This window comes from Halichoeres trimaculatus, unplaced genomic scaffold, assembly GCF_033239565.1.
Source record: "Halichoeres trimaculatus isolate MK-OKI-2021-1 unplaced genomic scaffold, fHalTri1.1 fHalTri1_scaffold_8, whole genome shotgun sequence".
Lineage (NCBI taxonomy): Eukaryota > Metazoa > Chordata > Actinopteri > Labriformes > Labridae > Halichoeres > Halichoeres trimaculatus.
The window spans coordinates 14,784,773-14,807,356 of NW_027437186.1; the positions used below are offsets into that span (position 1 = coordinate 14,784,773).

The 22,584-nt window shown below is 40.8% G+C and overlaps 1 protein-coding gene across 5 annotated transcripts in view; it reads left to right on the forward strand.

Moving 5' to 3' along the window:
• Window positions 1-22,584, forward strand: part of usp54a (ubiquitin specific peptidase 54a) — a 78,458-nt gene that overhangs the window by 32,166 nt on the left and 23,708 nt on the right. For all 5 annotated transcript variants that reach the window (XM_074675403.1, XM_074675404.1, XM_074675401.1 and 2 more), the window contains exons 2-5: window positions 7,109-8,108; window positions 20,809-20,901; window positions 21,043-21,177; window positions 21,274-21,387. In XM_074675403.1, coding sequence (XP_074531504.1) covers window positions 7,929-8,108; window positions 20,809-20,901; window positions 21,043-21,177; window positions 21,274-21,387 — 522 coding nt within the window. In that variant the 5' untranslated portion in view covers window positions 7,109-7,928. The remainder of the gene's footprint in view (window positions 1-7,108; window positions 8,109-20,808; window positions 20,902-21,042; window positions 21,178-21,273; window positions 21,388-22,584) is intronic.

Below are 22,584 nucleotides of genomic sequence, written 5' to 3' on the forward strand. Positions count from 1 at the left end.
GATCCACTTTCTTTTTCTTTTTTGCTGAATTACCAGTCTACGGGGTAGAAAATGCGGTGCATTACATTTGAATATTAACTTCTACACATTCTGAAGCATGGCTTTTACCAAACTGCTGGTAAACATTTAAGCAGTGTTGCCACAGTTACTTTGAAAAAGTAATCCGATTACTGATTACTGATTACTGATTACTCTTTTAAAAAGTAACTCAGTTACTTTACTGGCTACTTAATTTTAAAGGTAACTAAGTTAGATTACAAGTTACTTTATGAGTTACTTTCAGCAGCTGCTGACAACACTTCCAGCTGCGTAATTTGGCAAAAATTGCGCAAGCAATTAAAATGAATATTAATATGAGTCAGTATGGTTTGTTTTAAAGTAACATGCAGACGTTGGCAGTTGTAAAACATGTACTTAACAATTAAAAACAAAAATATTCATTTTATACATTTTGAATTTCAAATACAACTGAAAGCTTTTACAGTACTATTTTTGGTACACTACAGCACTGTTTCAGTTAAATTTTGGATTTAAATTATTTTCTTTTTAAATCCTTTGTTTTAGTCTAGTTTGGTTTCCATTAGTTTCATTTATTGTTAAAGCTGATTCTGTATCTGTAATACAATAAGCAAAAATAAATGTTGCTGGAGTGTGGGCTCACATAATCCTTATACCCTGCAAGGGGCACCCCAGTCTAAAAAGTCTGGGCACGCCCCTGCTTGCCACTGGGTACATCGTTGTAGCCTATGTAATGTTGCTCTGCTCCTCAAGTGGTGGATTTGTGCTAAACAGAGGGTTCAGCTCTTGGAATAGAGGGGGTTATAGAGAGAGGTACAGTGAAAGACGGGACTCACCTCTCCCAGTTAAGAGTCAGACAACTTCTCAAGCGTTTATGTCCGCAGTACGCTAATCTCTCTCTGATTGATTCCTAAACGTTTCAGTCAAAGATCTTAAGCAAACTGCCAGCACAGAGTGAACACTGAACCGTCATCTTTAGCTGACAAACTCAAAACAGTGAACGTATTTCCAACTAGAAAATGCGCATTTCTCCTCTCCCCCTCTGTTTACCTTTGTATGCTGGCTGCTATTACACATGAGTTGTTCACATGCTGAAAACTTGATGAACACGCGAGTCGTGTCACTCCTTGAGACACAAGAAAAAAGCATATAGATGTTTTTTACAAGAAAAATTAAAACATAAGTAACGCACAGTGATTTTAATAAGTAACTTGAATCTGATTACTGGTTTGGGAATAGCAATGCGTTAGATTACTCGTTACTGAAAAAAGCAGTCAAATCAGAGTTACACGTTACTTAGTAGCGCGTTACTGGCATCACTGCATTTAAGTATTTTATAGTTTAAATAAATATAAATGTTAGTGACTCTATATCATTGTTTGCCTTTTACCTAAAACATCACCAGTCTTATCCCATGGTATGGCATGCAGGTTATTATCGGATTGAAACAAAATATGTCTTCCTGACTTTCATTATCAGTGATGTATTTTAAGTTTTTGTCATGGGGAAAAAGGGTTGTTGACAAACATTCTTTCATACTTTTTAAATGAACACAGCACAAAACCTACATTTTGTCTGCAGACCTGTTTATTAAAGGCTCATAGCACCACAGTACACCAGATTTCTGCTGACACGTGACCTGTTAGATGAAGTGAAACTGCCTTTCAGTGTAAAATCTGGTAGATGGCGTCCATCAGAGAAATCCTGGTTCTGGTTTTAGCTAATGGATCATCACACTGGGTACCCCTTAGACTGAAGAGCTGGAAACAGTTTTATTTGAGACAAGGTGCCCGGCGAATGTGGGGAAATGAAATGTACACCTTGAGCAGATCTTATGACCCAAGTATTACAACTTTGGATTTTCTAACAAATTTGTGAAAGTTATTTTCAGTAACTTCTGTATAATCCAACATGGTTTAACACAAATTTATCTGCTGTCATAGTCTTTTGAGACCAAGGTTAAGGATGCATAAATACCTGGGATTGCCTTCAGAGTCACTCAGACTTTTTCTTTACTGTTTCACATTTCATCACAGTCACTTTTTTTTTTATCTTTTTTTTTCTGTTTTCAGTGACTGGAAAAAGGATTTTAATTGGAAGAAGTCACAGAAATGGTCTGAGCTGAAGTCAGCAGCAGCTTTTCATCTCTGGATACAAGAGCAGAGGTGGAAACTGCAGGTTGTTCAGTTGACACAGACAAAACAGAGAAAGAAGCACACCATACTGACAGAGAAAAAGATATGATTTGTAAAAAAAGAGTTGGCTTTAGTCCAATCATAAGTGAGAAATTTGATGTTGTTGTTTTTGTCCCAAAGAGAATAAACAAAAATCAACAAACTAAGCACATTCAAATTTGAATAAAGAGAATGGGAGATGAAAGATGATGGCTTGTCTTCTGGGAGCAGTGTGGTGTTTACCTCCTACCATTCATCATTCCTCAAGCTCAACACACACACACCCACACACACAGACACCCACACAGACAGTCTAATCCCGTGCAGGCAGACACAGTCTGATCAGGCTAATCCCTCGTCACCTCGCTCTGATCTGACCGCCACTTTACCTCGCTGTAGCTGGAGACGGGACAGGGCAGACACAGATATAAGGACATATAGCCCTGACAGACGTCACTGTCTCCCTCATCACTGTCTCTCTTATTCCCTGACTCATGTGGGGTCTGCTGATTCATTTATGAATACTTGATTATTTACTCTGCAGCTAAAATGAGGCGAAATCCCAGAGCTTAAATAAAAAAAAGCCTTCTGAAAGCTTTAAACACAGCGTTTTGAAAAGCAGAAACTGTTTGACTTCTCTTCTTGGCATCATGGGAGTTCTCACACGCAGGAGGTCTGCTTTCGCTTTGTTGTTGTTGTTTTTGTTTTAAAGCCCTTAAATTGAAATGTCAAGGATAAGTATGTCTTAAATCTTTGTAAATGTGTTTGTGCATAGCAATCATTTACCCCACTGTGGGTTATTGTGATGCTGTGGTGCAGTGTTTGCAGATTTAAACCTGATGACCCTTAGGCTGTGTACAGACTGAAGCAATGTTGCATATCTCAGGTCAGACAACTTTTATTGCCTGGATCATCAGAGTGAGAGGGTGATAAACTGCAGCTAAATACTACTGACTGATAGACTCTGTGTGTGTGTGTGTGTGTGTGTGTGTGTGTGTGTGTGTGTGTGTGTGTGCGTGTTGGATCCTGTCAGCTGATCCCTCCTGTAGTAAACAACCACTCCCTGGAGTGACCCACCCCTGATCTTAGAGAGCATATACGTACACACATCTCAAAACACACACAGCAGCTGAACTTTCTTTGCTCTCATTTTTTAAAGGAGACATATCATGCTGAGCCCTGATTTAATACTTACATATATAAAATAGATTTGAAAACAAGACCTTTCACCCCCTGAATTTTCAAAAAATGAGATATTGTATTTTTTCTGATATCCTAGAACGAGATTTGATGCCTCTGAAAATAGGTCATTGCCATTTGGCCGCGAGATTTCGATCTTCGTGACGACACGAGGATCCTTTCTTTTTATTGGAGTAATCTGATAAAGCAGCTCCTCCTCTGTGATGTCAGTTAGTCACGCAACCACCACCGAGGGATACACCCGCCAAGAGCTGACTGACTGAGTGCTGGATGCAGGGACTCTGCTCTGCTGAGCAGCTTGGCTTTACATGGTGAATTAGCAGTTAAAACACTGTAGTTTTAGCAGACGTCGTAATACTTGTGAAACTGTGATATTTGCAAACTTGTTCTGACATGCACTGTGAACCTGGACCACAATAATGCTGCGGTAATAACATAGTGACGAACTCACGGTAGAGGTGATCTTTAGACTACACTTTCAGCATGATGGATAAAACAGACAGAGAAAAGTGAAGGAGCAGGATGGAGCCCTGTTATAGAAATAGTTTATTGGTGAAGTCTGCCTGTATTTCCACGTATAAACTATACATGTTACAGTACCGGTTTGACTCACCACACTGAAGCGTCCTGAGATGATCTGTGTCGAGGTGGATTTTCTTCCTCCTGAGCTGCAGAACCGTCCGGGTCTGACTCGAGGTCCAATACAAAAGGACGTATCCTACACTCTGCCATTTTATTAGTGCTATCAATGCCTTATGGTGAAGTTTTGGCAAACAGCAAACTCGCTCGGTCTGCTCCATTCAATATGGCTATTTTGTAAATACTGCCATACTGCAAAAACCGCCCCCTGGCTCTACCCCCTCCGCCCCTCTGATAGAACTGACCAATCAGAGCACAAAGGGCTGTGATGTTGCAAGGTTACTGGAGGTCAGTGTCGAAACGGAGCATTTGAACGAGATCTTCAGAATGGCCTAAAATGAAGATATTGAGAACGCTATTGTGGGGCAATGAAGGAACTAAATGACTTGTACTGAGGGCAGAAATGCTTTACAGGCATCCTAGTCTGGCATAGTGAAAAGGAGAAACACGCATGACATGCTCCCTTTAATCTTACTTTGACCTTTATTTAGAGCATTTACAGAATTATAATACAGGTAAAATTATTTATTGTTTTCACAAAAGTGGATGACAGATTAACTTTATTTGTAGAGTGTAAATTTATAAAACAAAAGAAAACAAAAAACTTATCTTAGACTCCTGTTCTATGTTACTGTATTTTCCAGACAATAAGTTGCACTTTTTTCATAGTTTGGCTGGTCCTGCTTATAGTCAGGTGCAACTTATAAATCAAATAAATGAGGAGCTATTGTTGGATAATTTCATCGAAAAAGATCTCAAAATGTATGCATGAGGAGGGAATTTGGGAGGAAATATCTCCATGGCCCTACTGGCACTGTGCACTAACGGGGGCTCTGCATCACATGCTTGGACAGCCTTTAATTTAGCTGCTGGTGTTTAGCTCCTGGTGTTCAGCTCCTGGTGTTTAGCTCCTGGTGTTCAGCTCCTGGTGTTTAGCTCCTGGTGTTTAGCTCCTGGGGTTAAGCTCCTGGTGTTATGCTCCTAGTGTTTAGCTCCTGGTGTTTAGCTCCTGGTGTTTAGCTCCTGGTGTTATGCTCCTGGTGTTATGCTCCTTGTGTTCAGCTCCTGGTGTGTAGCTCCTGGTGTTTAGCTCCTTGTGTTTAGCTGCTGGTGTTTAGCTCCAGGGGTTAAGCTCCTGGTGTTTAGCTCCTGGTGTTTAGCTCCTGATGTAAATTAGATAAATATTAGTTCACTATTGTTTTCTTTGCTCTGTGTTGTAGACAGTTTTTTTAGGATTAGACTCACAAAGTAGCGTGAAAACTTCAGTAACTTTTTAAAAGTGGGCGTTTGTCCGATAGAGCTTATTTATACTCACACTGCTCTGGTTCAACCTGCAAGGGGAGGGGAGTTAGAGGAGCACATGTAGAGAAGAGAAACTGAAACTTAACTATGGTCACAGATATGAGGTGCTGTAGGAAAAAATATTCCAACCACGTAATTTAAAAATACTTACTTATCAAAGTTATATGCTGGTGGTTCTCTCTGGAAGTACTGTAAACATATCAAATCATTTGAAATAAATGCGACCGATGGTCCAGTGCAACTTATGTATTTTACTCTTCGTGATGCTGTTTTTGACTGATGCAACTTATACTCGGGAGCAGCTTGTAGTCCAGACTATACAGTATATTATTTACAGAGTCCAAGAATATGGAGATAAGATGTACATTTATTAATCTTAATCTTAATTCTGGTGACTGGTTTTGTTTGGTGGGCCTGTGTCAGAGTCCAATGTTGATTGAATCACCTGTCCCCTTGGATTGTCCCCTAGACCTTTTTTTCTTGTCCTTTGGTTGGACCTTATCTCCCTTTGGTACCCTTCACACACTTTTGTATTAATATGTATATTTTTCTCCATCAGTTGAATTTAACTGGCCTGTTACATCCTGAAATAGCTCAGAACAATCCTCATACTTTGAGATCCTTTTCCCTCAAGCAATCATTCAAATTCTACAGTTTGATGATAGTTTTGTTCAGCACCAGTTATTAAAAAAAGAATCACAGTAGTAAATTAATTGTTGAAAAGTTTTGAGTTTTGTTCTGTTTCTATTTTTTTTTTTGGTGGGGGGGCAGGGCAATAATAAATCCACAGGGACAGAAAGGAAGTGAGATCTACGCTGAGTAAGAGGAGAGGAGGACAGGCTGTAAATGCTTCTCTGTTTGTGAGATTGCAGTTTGTGTTTGCTTGAGTCATTCCACTGTCTGCAGAAACCTGAAATTATCTCAAAATGAGTTCTTAGAGGAGATTTAAAGCCTTAAACGCAGTTATTATCTGTGCTGCTCTTTCTGAGAAACGTTCAGTGTCGGCTCGGTCTGTCTGGAATTCAGTCTTCTCATTTCATATCCCCACTTTGTTTCAGGGTCTCTGTAAGCATCCTAACACAAAGCCACTTTTGATCTTTGTTTTCGGATGAATCAGAATGTGCTTCAGGTGGAGGGGAAATATTCGCATCATGAACAGTGTGAGGCGTTTGCTGCTGATCTGGTTAAATGCTGGGATCAGAGTTTTGAAACAGAAGTTTTGTAGTCTTGTGAGCACTGAATTTAGTTTTGTCAGAAAACTGTCAAGCCTTTGAAAGGTGATGGGTCTGGAGATGGTCCATTTTAATTAAAACTTACATGAAAAATACTAATTTCCTCATTTGTAAACTCACTAGTTTGCTGCTACCAATTGTAGTCCAGGCATGGAGGGATTATGAGACAGTTTGGAGCTTAGTACTAACAGATCCCGTCCCTCATTAAAGGAAGGAGCCTGGGTTTAAAGCCACACATGACAGCTACATTTGGAGTCTTTTCTGAGGTCGAAGTTTTGTTCTTCATCTGTTTGTGTTGTTTGTCTTAACTTGGTGAATATTATACAGAGTTATTAACAAACAAAACAGAATGTAGATAATGGTGTTTTCCCCTCAGATTTTCACAGCAATGATGAGCATAAAAAGTGTCAAACAGCACAGTGAGGAAGAATTTAGTATATGTTTATGAACATGATGCAACAGAGTTGAATTGTATGATTTTTTACCAACAGAAAAAACCTGACACAGAGAATCCACTAACACTTTTTCTTTCTTCTTCTGCAGCTTTATTCTGAATGACTGCTGAGCCAAAGTGCTTTCTGCCAGCCGCTGACCTCTGATCTCTGAGCTGAGAGCTGTGACCCCCTGCTGGCCTGTCTGTGTGGAGATCTCCGCTGTTAGCTGCTTACTGTGGGGTGACAGTGACGACGAAGCGTGGAGAATGAGGTGCAGACACGGCTCAGCTGCACGTGTTGGCGGTGAAAGGAGGGCAAAAGTCATCGCACCTGCACCACGTGGACACCGCATGGATTAGTCTTGTAAGTCTGGGAATATAATGAAGAGATTTTTTTTTGGCCTTAACATTTTGCATTTAAACCCCCTGAAAGACACAGAATAAGGACTGAAATGCCAACTCATCACCTGATCCTTGAATGGAGGACCTTGGAATATTAGATTCAGGAAATAAAAAATGTACAACTTCTTGAGCTTGCAAAGAAAGACGGAGAACACTTTGACATTTCTGAAGCTAAAACCAGAATATTCTTGATCATTTCATTCAGTTTATGAATTTAAGTTAAGTCAAAGCACAATAACATGTTCAAGACTCAACGAGAAAAAAACTTTTCTAAGTATTTTGCTTTACTTCAATAGTTTGGGACGCAGTCTTTTTCTTTCAGCTCCCACGTTCTCAGTATTTTTCTGTCCTCTGTTGGCCCTCTTCGCTTTTTAACTCTCATCCTCCTCTTGGCTGGAGGAAATGGCTCTGTCTCCTTCAATACGAGAATGGACGACAGGTAGTTGACTCCTGGAGGGAGTGAGACTGAGAGACCCGAAGGACGAGAAAGAGAGGGCGAAAGACAGAGAAAGAGACACACAGGGGATTATGTCGTGGAAGAGGAACTACTTTGCGTCAGGCGTTGTTGGAAGCGGAGCCAGCGGGGGCAGCGGTGGTGTTGGTGGTGTTGGGATGTTGACGCCTCGCACCATGACGTCCATTGCTCCCAGTAAAGGGCTGAGCAACGAGCCGGGACAGAACAGCTGCTTCCTGAACAGCGCCCTGCAGGTAACACACATCCATACACACACTGTGTCACATCTTACACATACTTCTCCACACACACACACACACACCTACCCCACCTGTCTCCATGACCTTTGACCTCTTTCTGTTGAGCGGTTTGTATGACCTAAGTTGTAACAGTCGGTGTACCTGTTGCTGAACATATCAGCTGATATGAAAAAATGTCTGCAAACAGAGATATCATTCAGAAGTGAACTATCTGCAGCTGTTATTTGATTATAACAGCTCTTAGAACATTGGCAAACATTTACTCTTAAAGCTGTCTTTCAACAATAGCTTGGTTTATCCTTTTTTTTAGCTTTGTTAAAGCTGTTGTTTGGTGTTAAGCTGTTTTCAAAGCAGACTGAATGCTTCTGCGGAAAAAGATAGTACATACCAATGTTGCCTATAACTATGCTTTTTGGTAATTTAGGCCCTGTGTACACAACAGCGTTTCATGTGAAAATGCTAAAACACAGTGAAAATAATCTGCATTTACACCATAGACTGTATAAAACATGGACGTAGTCTCGCTGACGCCACCTGTCTGTTTCTGAAACGGAAAACGAAACTCATCGGCTATAGCGGCCGTATTGGTAGTGGCAAGTGCTTAGCCTACAGCCATAGGGTGTCTGAAGGATGTTAAAGGATAAGTTTGGTTAATACAGCTTTTACATTATTTATAGAATGAAGTAGAACAAAATACTCACCCAGAAGGCTTTCCTGATCTAAGCAGTGCTTCGGGAGATATTTAGATCCAAAATCGTGCAGCGGACGTCCGTATAATGGGATCCATTGGGGCATAGACGGCGGCGCTCCTAAAACTGCATTAATCGTCCAAAAACTTGTGTTTTTCACCAATATTCCATCATGGTCCGCTCCGGGTTAGTCCTCTGCTGCAGTCTGTGTCACTCCAGACAGCGCTGTGTGGCTGTACTGACCTCTGAACTGACGAAGACTTTGTTTACATTTGTCCCTCAAAGAAAGGAGGAAGTGGAGTCAGCTCTCCAGACAGTACTGCGCATGCCCGGAGGGGTAAATGTAAACAAAGTCTTCGTCATTTCAGAGGTCAGTACAGCCACACAGCGCTGTCTGGAGTTTTTGGACGATTAATGCAGTTTTAGGAGCGGCGCTGTCTATGCCCCGATGGATCCCATTATACGGATGTCCGCTGCCCGATTTTGGATCTAAATATCTCCCGAAGCACTGCTTGGATCAGGAAAACCTTCTGGGTGAGTATTTTGTTCTACTTCATTCTATAAACAATGTAAAAGCTGTATAAACCGAACTTATCCTTTAAGATCCTCTGAGTGGCCAAGTTAGAAAAAAAATCACCCCATGTACAGTGGGTGCCGGTAGTAAAATTAGCGACTCAGACAGGAGATGTTTTTTGAACCAGGCTGTAAATTGGTTAATTTCTGCTTTGAAAATGACTTTTTTTGGCTTGGTGTACATGTGACTTCTGGTACTTCTGGAGCCAGCCTCAAGGGATCACAGGAGAAACAGCAGATTTTAGCACTTCCGCATTGTCTCATATTCTTGGACCGAAGGTTGCCGCTTGGTTTACACAGAAAGGCAGAGGGACTGAAAACGCTGTAGTAAGCATGCCAAGCCTGTAGTTGGCGCTATAGCTTGTCCAGAAACTGCTTTTGGGAGATCTCCACTGAAGTAGAGTTGGGTTCATCTGGTGTATTGGTATTGGTGAATACTAAGAGCAGAAGTGGATCAACAGATGCACATTTTGTTGAAAGACAGTCAGCAGATTTAGCATATTGAGCAGCACAAGAACAACTTGGCAGTCCGCAACAACTGTAACAACGGAACTGTTGTACTGTTGTACGCACTTGCCCGAAACAGAGTAAGATGTCAGGGTTTCCACTCAGAACACCAGTTACTGTTTACATGGCAACGATGTCGGCAGTGTTTCAGAAAAATCCCACTCTGGTAGCTGTTTTCAAAAGTTTGCGATTTAGGACGGCTAAAATGCTTTTTCCGTGTAAACGCAAGGCCAAAATGCAAAAAAAACTGTTGCATTTAACCCTAAAACTGTTCTCGTGTAAATGGCCCCTTATAAAAAGTATGTCACATTCTTTGGAAACAGGGTAATGCTTTCTTTTTTCTGATGTCTCAACATTTAGTGTCAGAGCAGCGTGGTTGTTAAAGGACACCATATATTGTAGAAATATCCATTTAAATTTCCAGCTCATCCTGTGTCAGCGCAGAGACACTCAACAGAGTCGAGGTAGTAAAGTCATCTTCAAGGAGTTTCTTGACAGTTTACTCCAATCATCAACTCCAAGTTTGCTTGCTTTAGCTTTAACCAAAGCTGTGCAAAAATTCAGCAGTGCAAAGCGTAACTGTAGACTCCTCACAAAAAATGGTGTGCGCTAATGGTCTGAAAATCCTGCTGTGTGTAAGAAAGCCTTCATGTGAATAATAACATTGATTCTCTGTTGAACTGACATCACCGTCTGCTAGCTTGCTCTGCAGACAGAAGCCTGGAGCCTCACAAAGCTCTTTGAACTGCAGTTCCACCACAGTGCCTCTGAGCCAGACAGTCATTCAGTCCTTCTCTGTCTGGTAAACCACAGTCAGACGAACGACTCCACCATGCATCTCACGCTCCCTTCAAACTACCAATCTGATCAACTCCTCTGTATCTGTGTGAGCCTGTAATGAGCGTGTGCAGCTTCAGGAGCTGATCAGCCTGCAGTACCTCCCAGACTGCACATCACACACATTTCATGACTCACCGTCTTCAGATGGAGGAGGTGGGGAGGTGTGTATTGTCTTCTTCTGCCAGCCGCAACAAAAGAAGCTGAGACAGTGTGTGTTTGGTGTCTGTGTGTGTGTGTGTCTGTGTGAGCAGTAATTACTGGTGTTGGTGGAAGATTTGAAATGGAGGCTGACTCATTAACCCTGAGGGGTGGAGCTGCAGAAATGACAGACTGAGGCAGAAGAGGAAACACTCATTACAGCGTTTAACTGAAGCTAACAACACTGAGCTCAGCACCACATTACTCCCAGCCAGGGGTCAGAGGTCACAAGGCACTCTTTTCTTCCTAGTTAGGCTGAAGTCAATGAACATCACAGTATCTCCTGTCCTGAGGACAACTTTTTGAGCCCTTTTGACACCTGCACTGTACGCACTCCTAAACATGTCTGTATTTTACCACAGAGGAGCTTTATGTGTGAGTAAAGGTGAGCTGCTTTATTTCACCTGACTTTACCTTTAGAGTCCATCTAATGCCCGACACAGGCATCCTCTGGTGGTGTCGTGTGGAGGGTGAAGTGCTGACAGTGTTGGGACCAGATCAGGGTTTCGGCTATTAAAAATAAAAATTGGCACCGGACAACTTGACAGGCAGGTTTTCAATTTACCGGACAAGCGTTTGATTTCCCGGTCAAATATTATCTGAATTTATTGAGCTTAAACGCTGCAAAGTATACCCCCGAGGCTGGGGGGGTACACTTTTCAAAGGGCCCCGCCCTCGCCTGTCAAATTTCGTGTAGACTAAATTTCTATAGAGTGGTAGGGGAATTTATTCAAAGATATGCCCAAAGATCAGGACATATATATAAAGTCTACTCACCTGAAAAGCCTGTAAAAAAATCTATTCCTGTTATTAAGTGGGGGTGTATTTTCAATCGATGTAATCTTTGTTGCTATACGTGACAAAGCGATTTAAAAACATAAATAATTTGGTACTAGAAACATTTGTTCTATCTTCCAAAATAAGTCAGGACTACAATTGGTAGCAGCAAACTAGTGAGTTTACAAATGAGTGGACTGATTCCAAAGACTAATATAAAACCCTGCACTGTGCGTCAATGAGGAGTCAAACAGCGGAGTCCCGTGGACAGCTCCCGAATAATGACAGTTAGGATCCGCACCTTGACAGCGACTATGATATTTGGGCTCTGTAGGGTGATCTGTCACTGCATGAGTGAATAGCCTCGTGGAAGTTATATTTTACAAGTCTTCACATTATTCACTAACAAAATTCCTATTTGGTGCTTTTAAGGTCATGCCATTAAGTTTACATGGATCCTCATGTTTACGTTAAGGGGCAGACTTACAATGATACAATGTACATATAAGAATAATATCAAAGCATGTCAATTTATAAAACTTTCTTTTAAAGCATAGGCTGTATCAAATAAAATGAGTGCCATCAACTGACTCGGTTGGTTCACTAAAATTAATATTGCACAGCAGAAGCTTCCAGTCGGTCTGAAACAACCGACTTTTCCTTTTCTTCTCGGCAGGAGGCAAGACATCATCTGCTGCAGCCTCCGGGATTTCAGCCTCACCACCATCTTTCTCCACTGAACTATTTTGTTTAGTAAAAAAGTCTTTAAGTTTCGCCTGTTTCTGCATGTGTCTCCCGCTGTATTGTTGTTGTTCTGCGCGCTTTGTCGGAGTAAATGAAACCCATGCTACAAGTTAAGTACCGCCTGAAAAAAAAAAAAAAAAAAATTTGTTCCACATAGACCAGGCCTATCCATAAAAGATAAGACGGAATATTTTTCACCGGACATTTTGACCGGTGGAGTTGAAATATGTCGGACTTCGACAGATTTTACCGGTCAAAGTCCGGTAATTACCTGATAACGGAAACCCAGGACCAGATTGTCCGAACATTGCCTGGTGCATATATTCAGAATCAGCACACTTTAAAGCAGTGGCTCAGAAAGTCAAAATCTTCTTATTTGACTTAAATTGGCAACCTCTGGTGTTGGGAAATGAAGACTTAGCTATCATGCAAACACTGCAGTTCCTAGAGTGTCCACTTGGGGGTGACTGCCAAAAGCTGAGAAGGCCTCAATGTTCCTGAAGAGAGAAACTCAAAGGCTCTGTGTGGATTTTCTACATGATCTTGAGAAAGCTTCACTTTTACACCCCTGCCTGTTCACAATCCTCAGTTTCTCAAATCCATCTAAGAAATTCATCCACTTTTTAAATGGAAAAAGGTATTTAAAGAGCATCCCAAACACTGTATATTAGGAGAAGGTACATCCACACACTGAGAACTTGATACCTGCTGTAAAACTGGTAATTATCATCGTTGGAATTGGTGCGTGGACCAGAGTTTATTACAGGGCACGAGACTGCAGTTGTAGGTTAGTGTATCCTTCAGTGGGTCTGTCCTGCAAGTGAAGTGTGTGTCTGTGTCACACTATGAATAGAGTCGATGAACTAGAGCATAACAGCAAACCAACGTAACACACTTGTGATAGCAGCACACAGCACAGGCCTTTAAAACTTAACTTAATTACAGTTTTTACAGTTTTCCAGGGTTTAAAATATGAATCGAAAAACCTCATAGTTATTTTTTAAAGCTCAGTGTCTCAAATAGGAGAGTAATGTTTTTCAAATCATGTGTCTCATTTAATAAATGAACTTAAATTCATTTTCATAAATCAATAACGACACAACTCATGCATGTGCATTGTGTGATTAATTCTGCAGTCAGTCTGTCTGACTGCAGGCATCAGTCTGCTGCCCTGCAGGATCTGAATCCCTCCCGAGCCCAGTGTACCATAAACACACTCGCTTCCTCATGACTCCTCTGCGCCGGCCAACTGTAAAACTTCACCAGCCTGACCCCCTGCAGCCCCTCCATCAGCCCTTTACCCTCCGTCCATTCGTCTTCACTCGTCACTGTTGGCTCACGTCAAACCAAAGCGATCAAAAGGATTGTGAGCCCGCGGCCAGCTGAGCTGAGCTGAGCTGAAAGGAGGCGGCGTGGCGTGTTGGGGGAGCCATCAGGAGGCTCAGCGGCTTGGACATGTGATGAGGACAAATTGAAGAGGAAGAACATCGTAGTAACAAGCAGCTGAGGCCTTTAGATGTTCACATACCTTCATGCCCTTTAGGACTCGAGCAGTCTTAGAAAAATATCTGAATCCTCACAGAATTTATATTTACTTAGTTAAAAATCATTAGGCAGACACTTTGATAAATGAGATGCTGAGATTTGCTGTCGATGATTGTTCCCTGAGGCAGCCTGATTCTTCCACCATGGAACATTTACTTTTACTCTCATCTGACTGATTTCCTCCTTTTCCTGAACTGATTTGTCTTGGGTCATGGTTGATTATTTAGGAATAGTCCATTATTGCTGCAGGATGTTGCAGGTGTGAGTAAAGGCAGTTTGTGTGAAGAACAGCCTTGCCTGATCACACCTCCTTTAAACATTTCAGAAATGAATTCAAATTCAGGGTGCAGCCACCCCTGCTCCCAGTTGAATACTCTGCAGCCGACACACCCTCCCTGCTCACAGCACCCTGACCCTGATCCACTCCAGCCCCTTCCTCTTTAGAAAAAGCTTCTGGTCAGGTTCACGTATAATCATAGAATAGAATAGAATAGAACTTTATTGCCATTGTAACAATTACAATGAAATTGAAGTCTCAACAGCAATCAAGAAAACAAAAGTAAGAAAGTGAATAGAAAGTGCAAGGTCCATAAGAAAATAGATGATGACAGCTTGTCGATCTTTCTCCAGTTCAGCCAGCCTCCACCTCCACAGGGTCCAGGACTGAGCTTCTTCAGTCATGCTCCATCTCTGTCTCCTAGATCCTATCTGCTCACAGCAGGTGAAACTCTTCCAACATGGCGTTAGTGTCTGATGTAAGCTCTGTTAGCCAAGTCTGTGAATAGCATGATGCTACTCTGGTATTCCCTCTGTTGCTGGGTTAGCACGACTAGCTCATCCATCTTACTGGAGATAGATCTTATGTTCCCAATTACGGTGGATGGAGGGACAGGTCCATGTCGTCACTTCTTAGCTCACACCTGAGAACCAGCACGTCGACCTCACCTCCTTCTCCTCACCTTGTGGGAGGACATCAGGCCTTGCACCAGTTAGCATTGACATGCTACAGGCTGAGTTAACATGTAAACAATGCAGCCATGGCAACATGTAGGATCCCCCGACAAACACAGGAGAAAAAGTAGTGAAATTATCACCGAAGCCATAAAAAGTTTGGTGTCCATGACCAACAATGAACCATTCAAAGTAACGAGCCACTCCAAATACAAAGATTACGAAAAAGAGATGAAAAAATTACAAGAAACGGACAAAGAAGAGAGCTGCTGCAAAAGGCAGCCATAGTCAACAGGGTGGCGCCTAGCATTAATGATAATAATAATGATAACAATAATAATAATAACAATAATAATAATAATAATAACAATAACAATACATTTTATTTATATGGTGCTTTTTAGGAACTCAAAGACACTTTACAATTGTTTGAATCAATGCAAGCAAGGAACAGAAGTCAGACAGAACAAAACAACAGTACAATCACAAATTAAAAGCTAATTTAAAAAGGTGAGTTTTTAACAGAGATTTGAAAGTAGAGAAGTCAGAGCAGTTTGGATATGCGTGGGGAGTGAATTCCAGAGAGTGGGGGCCGCTATGGAAAACGCTCTGTCCCTCTAGGTTTGCTGCTTGGTTCTGTGAGGGGGAGACAGGAGGTTGTTGTGAGAGGATGGGATCATGTTATCATGTAAAAGCAGAAGGTAATGGCCTGGAACAACCAGAGAAGACTCCTCCCCCTCAGGTATGTTTTAACAAGGAGCCAAATCTAATGAGATACTCAAGTAATTGTTAGAACTTCATGTTTGAAAGGGGGTTTCATCATTTAGAAAATATTGGAGCCACCCCCATTGATTGACTGTAGGAAAGCCCGCCTCCTCTATTAGAAGAAAGGGGACATTCAAAGTAGAAAATTAAAATACATGCTGTTTAATTTGTCTCAAATATGCTCTTCATCACAGCAGGAGTTTACCTTTAGTTGCCTGATATTAAAAAGAGATGCCGTCCTTTACCAGTACAGCAAAGTAAAACATGAACACAGCAAGATGTGAACAACCACTAACACTAGTCATTAAACTTTACATAACAGTGAGTGTCTGCTTCGCCCAACACAAGAATCTATTCTGTGTGGGCTAAGCTAACCTGAGGGAGCTTTTACATTTTGTTGGTATCCCATATCCAAGTTGTTTTTCTCGAGCAGTTTTCACATAACAACCCAACTATTACCTGCTGTTTTCAGACATCTGCTCCATCTGAGAATGGGACTTTGAAGTAAGGGGAAAGCAGAGCTGTACCTTATCTGGTTTAACTGATGCTGTCATTTTGTTTTGACACATTGCTCTTATGGGTAAAAATCCTGTTTATTGTGGCAGTGCCATGCCGTAAGAGGCTTTTGGGTAGCTTAACATATGGGACGTTGATATGTGAGATGTATTATTTGTGCTCCAAACATAAAATCACAGCAGCAGTCCTGTTACAGTCTGATGGCTTGTTACCTGCCTGAGCTGCTGAACGCTGCAGCTTCTTCCTGCAGGAACAAAGCAACATATTGGTGCTGGTGGGGGGGAAGCAGGAAGGGAAAACAAACACACCCAAATTGCTGACACTACGTTATGTTTTACTGAGGATGCATGCCCAAAGATATATCATTTTTCACCCCACAGCGCTCACCTCTATACGCTGTCTGTTGGGTAAGGGTGTTGATTTTGCAGGGAACCATTCTATCTGAGCTTTGACCACTCCAGATCCTTCATATTTAGCTTTGTGTTGTACAACATTATGCTGGATCTACTTTTTACTTCTTCATCTCATACTTTGACAGTATAACCCTCACCAGCTTCTTTGAGGCTAAGTTTATAGAAAATGTTTTGATAGAATAGGGATACTTCCTCCTCTGTGTGTCTGAACAGACCAGTGCACAGAGACTGCTGAGACAGAAACAAGCTGCACATCCTCACGTTGCAGATTCGGTTACTATGGAAATACTTGGTGTTTCTCTTTTCTTAATAACTGATCAGTTACTATATCTCACTTTGAACGACTCAATAATTAATCAATCGTTGCAGCTCAAGCATTCTGCACTGTCTGGAACATAAACAGGAAGTTATGTCTCTATCTCTCCCCTCTCTGAACCTCCCCAAGTGGGAGCCTTTCAAAAGTAACCTCATCTCAACACGGTGAAGGTAGCTTTGAACATCAGTAAAAGGATTCAAAACATCAGACTCTGACCTCCAGACTGGATGTTTTCAAACCCTTCTCATAAATAAAATGATGAAAACATTCCTGCATGTCTGGATTCTGATCCACTCAGCAGGAGAGGACGAGGATTTAACTGAACAGTGGAGAGTCCTCTAACCTGGAGGTAAATGTTGTGTATTGAGTGGGGACGTACAGGATCACACTCCTGTAATACTATTATATAATTATTTCATCATCTGCAGCTTCAGCTCAGTGACACTGTGAACTGCTGCTCCTCAGTTTGTGTTTGCGCTGATGTTTCTGATCCTGTTATGAAACCTCTGGCTGCCTTCACACGCTGCCGTCACAGCTGCTTAAAATCCTCTGTGTGTGTGTGAGTGTGTGTGTGAGTGTGTGTGTGTGGGAGTGGAAATTGTCCTTCATGGTTTTGAACTGATTTGGACTGATTGGACTGCTTTGCTTTGGCTCATCAGAGTCTGAAGCTTGTACAGAACTAGTTTTACTTGAATGAATCTGCCCAAGCTTTTCATTTACTTCTCACAATTCAAACAAATACTTTAAGAAATTTGAAGTTTGTCACTGGCTTGGATCAAATTTTCTCAGTATTTTGTTTGATAAATGATGTAATGAAAGTCATAGTTTTAAGTCCATGCATTGGTTATGGATAAACTGGTTGAGGGCAGACATTTTACTCTCATTGCACTGCAAAAACTGGAATCTTGTCAAGTTATTTGTCTTAAGTAAAGATCTTCTCATTTTACCTGATACAAGCCACATTTAACTGATCAGCCCAGAATAATGTCTTAATTCAAGTTGTTTGAAGACAAAAGTGAGGTCTGAATTGCTTCTAACAAGTAAAAAAAAATCTTCCAATGGAACAAGAAACATTTCCTGGAAATTTGCTTGAGACTAGAATAATGTCTTAATACAAAGAACTTTTTTCTTGTTCCATTGGGAGATTATTTATTTCTGCGTTAGAAGCAATTCAGACCTCATTTTGTCCTCATTTTTGAATAACTTGAAACAATACTTTTTTCTGGACTGATTAGGCTAATATGGCTCATATTAAGTCTAAAAGACATTTTCCACTGAAAATATGACTAAAACACTGTGTGCAGGTCCTTAAGGATCTGGCATACAAACTAAGTGTTAAAAAAGAGATAAGGTTTCACTCAACTCAAGGTCACTTTGGTCATTCTTAATAAAAAAATAAATCATTAACAGACGTGATGACTACAGTAGTCCTAAGCTGACATGCTTGCACATTTCATTTACTGTGTTTTCCTATGATTAGTTAAATTTAGCCATTATCAGGTGAGCAAAGCTCAAATGCTGCAAAAGCAAGAGGCAAACAGAAAAAGGCCTAGCTTACCTCATTAGTGTTGGCAGATGGCAACACATTGGAGTAGTTTTATGCTCTGACCAGCCTATGTTTGGTCTCCTAAATCATCAGAAAGTGATCACTTTATCACAAAGGAACCAGCCTTGTTATTTGTAAATAATGAGAGAAATAAAGATCCAGAGAAAACAACTGGAATGAAGTCATTATGAGGAAACCAGTGTTTTTTTAGATAAATGAGTCAGATCTTAAACTGAAAGGGTAACTGTTGTTCAGCGTTAATTAAGTGAATAAATTGTATGGGTGCATGTCCGCTGAGAGCATCCATAGATGAGGCATTTTGGGTGTGTTCTACTTCTTTTTTACACTCATAGAATAAAAAGATAACAGGTAGTTATTGTGAGCTTTACAAGCTAAAAACCAAAAAGTATATGTCATAATACACACAGTTAGAAAGTACAGAGAAAAAATCTGTCCTTTTGGATTCAGTCAAGGTGTCATCTTTACTCTATGTCCTGTGCTAATTCTATTTGTAGAATGTTTCTACAATCTGCTTTGTCAATCTGTATCCAGGGCACATGTGGGTCAGAGACTTTTTTTTTTCCAAAATCACATCAATGATTCTCCTCAGTAGCAGTAGGTAACATTAAGTAATGATTTTGTTTGCCATGTTAATGCCCACCTCCATACAAACACAGGGGTTTGTTGTGTATTATTTTAGTCTGTAGCATCAGGCCCAGTGCAAACATGTCTGCAGAAGCAACAGGGAGCTCAGAATAATGGGGAATTAAAGGTCAGACATCCAAGTTGGGTACAAATGTGACCACAGATACATGCATGTGGGGAAAAAGTTTTGTCCTTTTAGATACAAATTGCTCTTGCTTAATTTTTTTAGCTGTATTTTTTGTGTTTATTGTACAGTAAAATAAAATAAAATTGGAATATTCAGTGATAATTATGCCAGATTAAGTTGCTACCTTGCTCACCCTCCTCTCAGTGACACTTTGATGCATGGTACTCCACTTAATTATTCTAAGTTAACAAAGACAAGAGGGTTTTATATTCAACATTATATTTTATTTTAAGTCTGTTCTGATAATTGCTACCAAATACTACATACTGCACCTTTAACAGCCTGTCAGTCTGTGAGCCCAAACCACATTTAATGCATTTTTTGTAGTGTATTAGAAATGCTATTTTCTTTCTTTCATCATTTATACTTCAATACACACACACACACACACACACACACATGCACACACACACACGAACAAATACACTAACACGCATAAAAAGAGCAATGAACCAAACACATCTTCACATGACATTTGCCCCCTCTGAACATCAAACATCGTATTCTGTCTTTACCCCTTTTTGATATCTTATTTAACACACACACACACACACACACACACACACACACACACACACACACACACACACACACACACACACACACACACACACACACACACACACACACACACACACACACACACAAGTACACAATCCCTGAACATCATTCTCACTTAAACACAGTCCATTTCTCTCACACACTTTTGTCTCTGTCACGCAGAAGTTCGAATGGGCTCCTGAAGCAGATGGAGTGATAGACGCAGAGTGACATGCCAACACACACACACACACACACACACACACACACACACACACACACACACACAGTTTCTTTTCTAGTGATTTTGACACATTCATATCCTCAGGTCACTACGCTAAAAAGCTCTCTGATTGGTCAGCTATAGTTTCAGGTCAGCTGCAGCCGTGCTGACAGGTGATTGGTTGAGATCTGATGTAAAAGCAGCACATTGAATCCTAAGTGGATTGTGAGTAACTGCTGCAGCAGGGAGACGCACAAACACGCTGGATTTTTTAAGGGATTGGACTTTTAGAGTTTGAGCTGAGCAGAGTTATCAGCTTGTAGTCGACTCACTTCCTCAGGCCGAGGTGAGCAATTTCAGTTTTTGAGTCCATCTTGAAAAGAAGGGTCACACATCTTCTGGCATCTGGCTGGCTCTTTTGTGGAGTCACACAAAGAGGAACTTGATCGGGACAATGTCTAAAATTTTTCAGATAAATTTGGAATATTTTAAAGTTCCTAAGTTTTTATTTCCTGCTGCTGTCTGGTGAGGTATGAGGCTCAGATCTGTGCATAGGATATTCAAGATAAAGAATATTAACAGGATCATGTTAAAGACTTTGCACTGAAATAAGTTGTAGTGGTGTCATCTTTAAAAACCAACAGTCTCCTCATATGTGTTTTCATTGAACCCTTTATGTGAATTTGTAAGTTTGTAACGTTCCCCTTCTTCTGTCTCAGGTTTTGTGGCACCTCGACATCTTCAGACGTAGTTTCCGTCAGCTGACGACTCATAAGTGCATGGAGGACTCATGCATTTTCTGTGCTCTGAAGGTGAGTCCAACTGACTCGATATCTAAAGCTGATCATAGATCTATTACTAATCTATACAAACGCATAGCTGTATGTAATTTTACTTATGAGGAAGAAACAAGCTTTTTATCTTTCTGACCTTTTCATCTGTATCCCCTACAGAGCATTTTTGCTCAGTTTCAGTACAGCAGTGAGAAAGTGTTACCATCAGACGCTCTTCGTAGCGCCCTGGCCAAAACCTTTCAGGATGAGCAGAGGTTTCAGCTGGGCATCATGGACGACGCTGCAGAGTGCTTCGTAAGACAACGCACATCCTTCAGTCCTATTGACCACTCTAAAACGGAGATGTATTTAAAACACAAGTTTAACAATGTGGGTTCTGTGTTTTTGCAGGAAAACATACTGATGAGGATCCACTTCCATATTGCAGATGAAACAAAGGAAGACATCTGCACAGCCAGACACTGTATTCCCCACCAGAAGTTTGCTATGACGCTGTTTGAACAGGTAAGATGGAAAAAACAGTGCACTGTGGTTAGTCAGACTAAACCAGTGTTTCTCAAATTTTCTTATACCAAGGACCACTTAACCCCCAGAAAAATCCTGCGTACCACCACGAGCTAAATAACCCTAGAACAACTCCCCAGAGGACAAACTGATATACTATAAACTCAAATCATACATGTTAACACTTGCTAAGGCTGCAACTAACGATTATTTTGAAAATTGATTAATACCCCAATTATTGTTACGATTAAAATACACATTTCATTTCTTAAATTCCCTTTTTATTCATAACAAGTATTATTCAGAACAAGTATTTTTAACAATGTCAGTGACTAGAGTAAGAAAATGCACCAAGTCCCTCATAGTTTTTGTTTTGTTTGTTTTTTTAGAATGAGGAAGAAAATGGACCTGAAAATCTGAGTATAACTACATTACTGATATAGTATTCCATGATAATTCAAATTTCCAGTATTTAAATACTTGAGTTCTGAGATTAGATAAAATTACTCAACGCTTTTATGGACCAATTGTTGTAGATTTTATCAATTTGCATAGCAGCCATACCACCCCCCACCCCCTCTTTTTACCTGAATGTTCCATTAAAAAAAACACAATTTCCTCACAGTCATCACGGACCACTAGGGGGCTCTGGCGGACCACCAGTGGTCCTTTGACCACAATTTGAGAAACACTGGACTAAACTACCCATGTAGACTTAAGAAAACTGAATGAGCCTTTGAATTTTTTTCTACATCTCCTGTATAATAGTATCACATTTATAAATGTCACCCAATAGTAATGAATCATGACATCTGTTTGGAGACTGACTGTAATGGAAGTTGAATAAGAGTCTGAAACAACAGTGAAAAATATATATTTATATTTATTTTTTAAACTGCCAATCATGCAGAGCTGCTACAAGAAAACCAGAGGGACAGTATGAAGAAAAGGCATCATAACAGCTGAAATACACTGGATATGTCTGCTGTGCGTCTCTGTTCTGTTGTGGCAAACGGATCATATAGGTTTAATTCAAATCAATGTGGCAATTTACACAGGATTCGTTCTGTTGCAGTCTGTCTGCGTGGCTGGTCCGTCGTGTTGCAGGTCGCTGAGCTATGACGCATAAATTCATCGCAGGAAAGATCGAGTGGGACAGGGAGTCGTGAATGGAAACTACCTAAAAACACCCAGTGA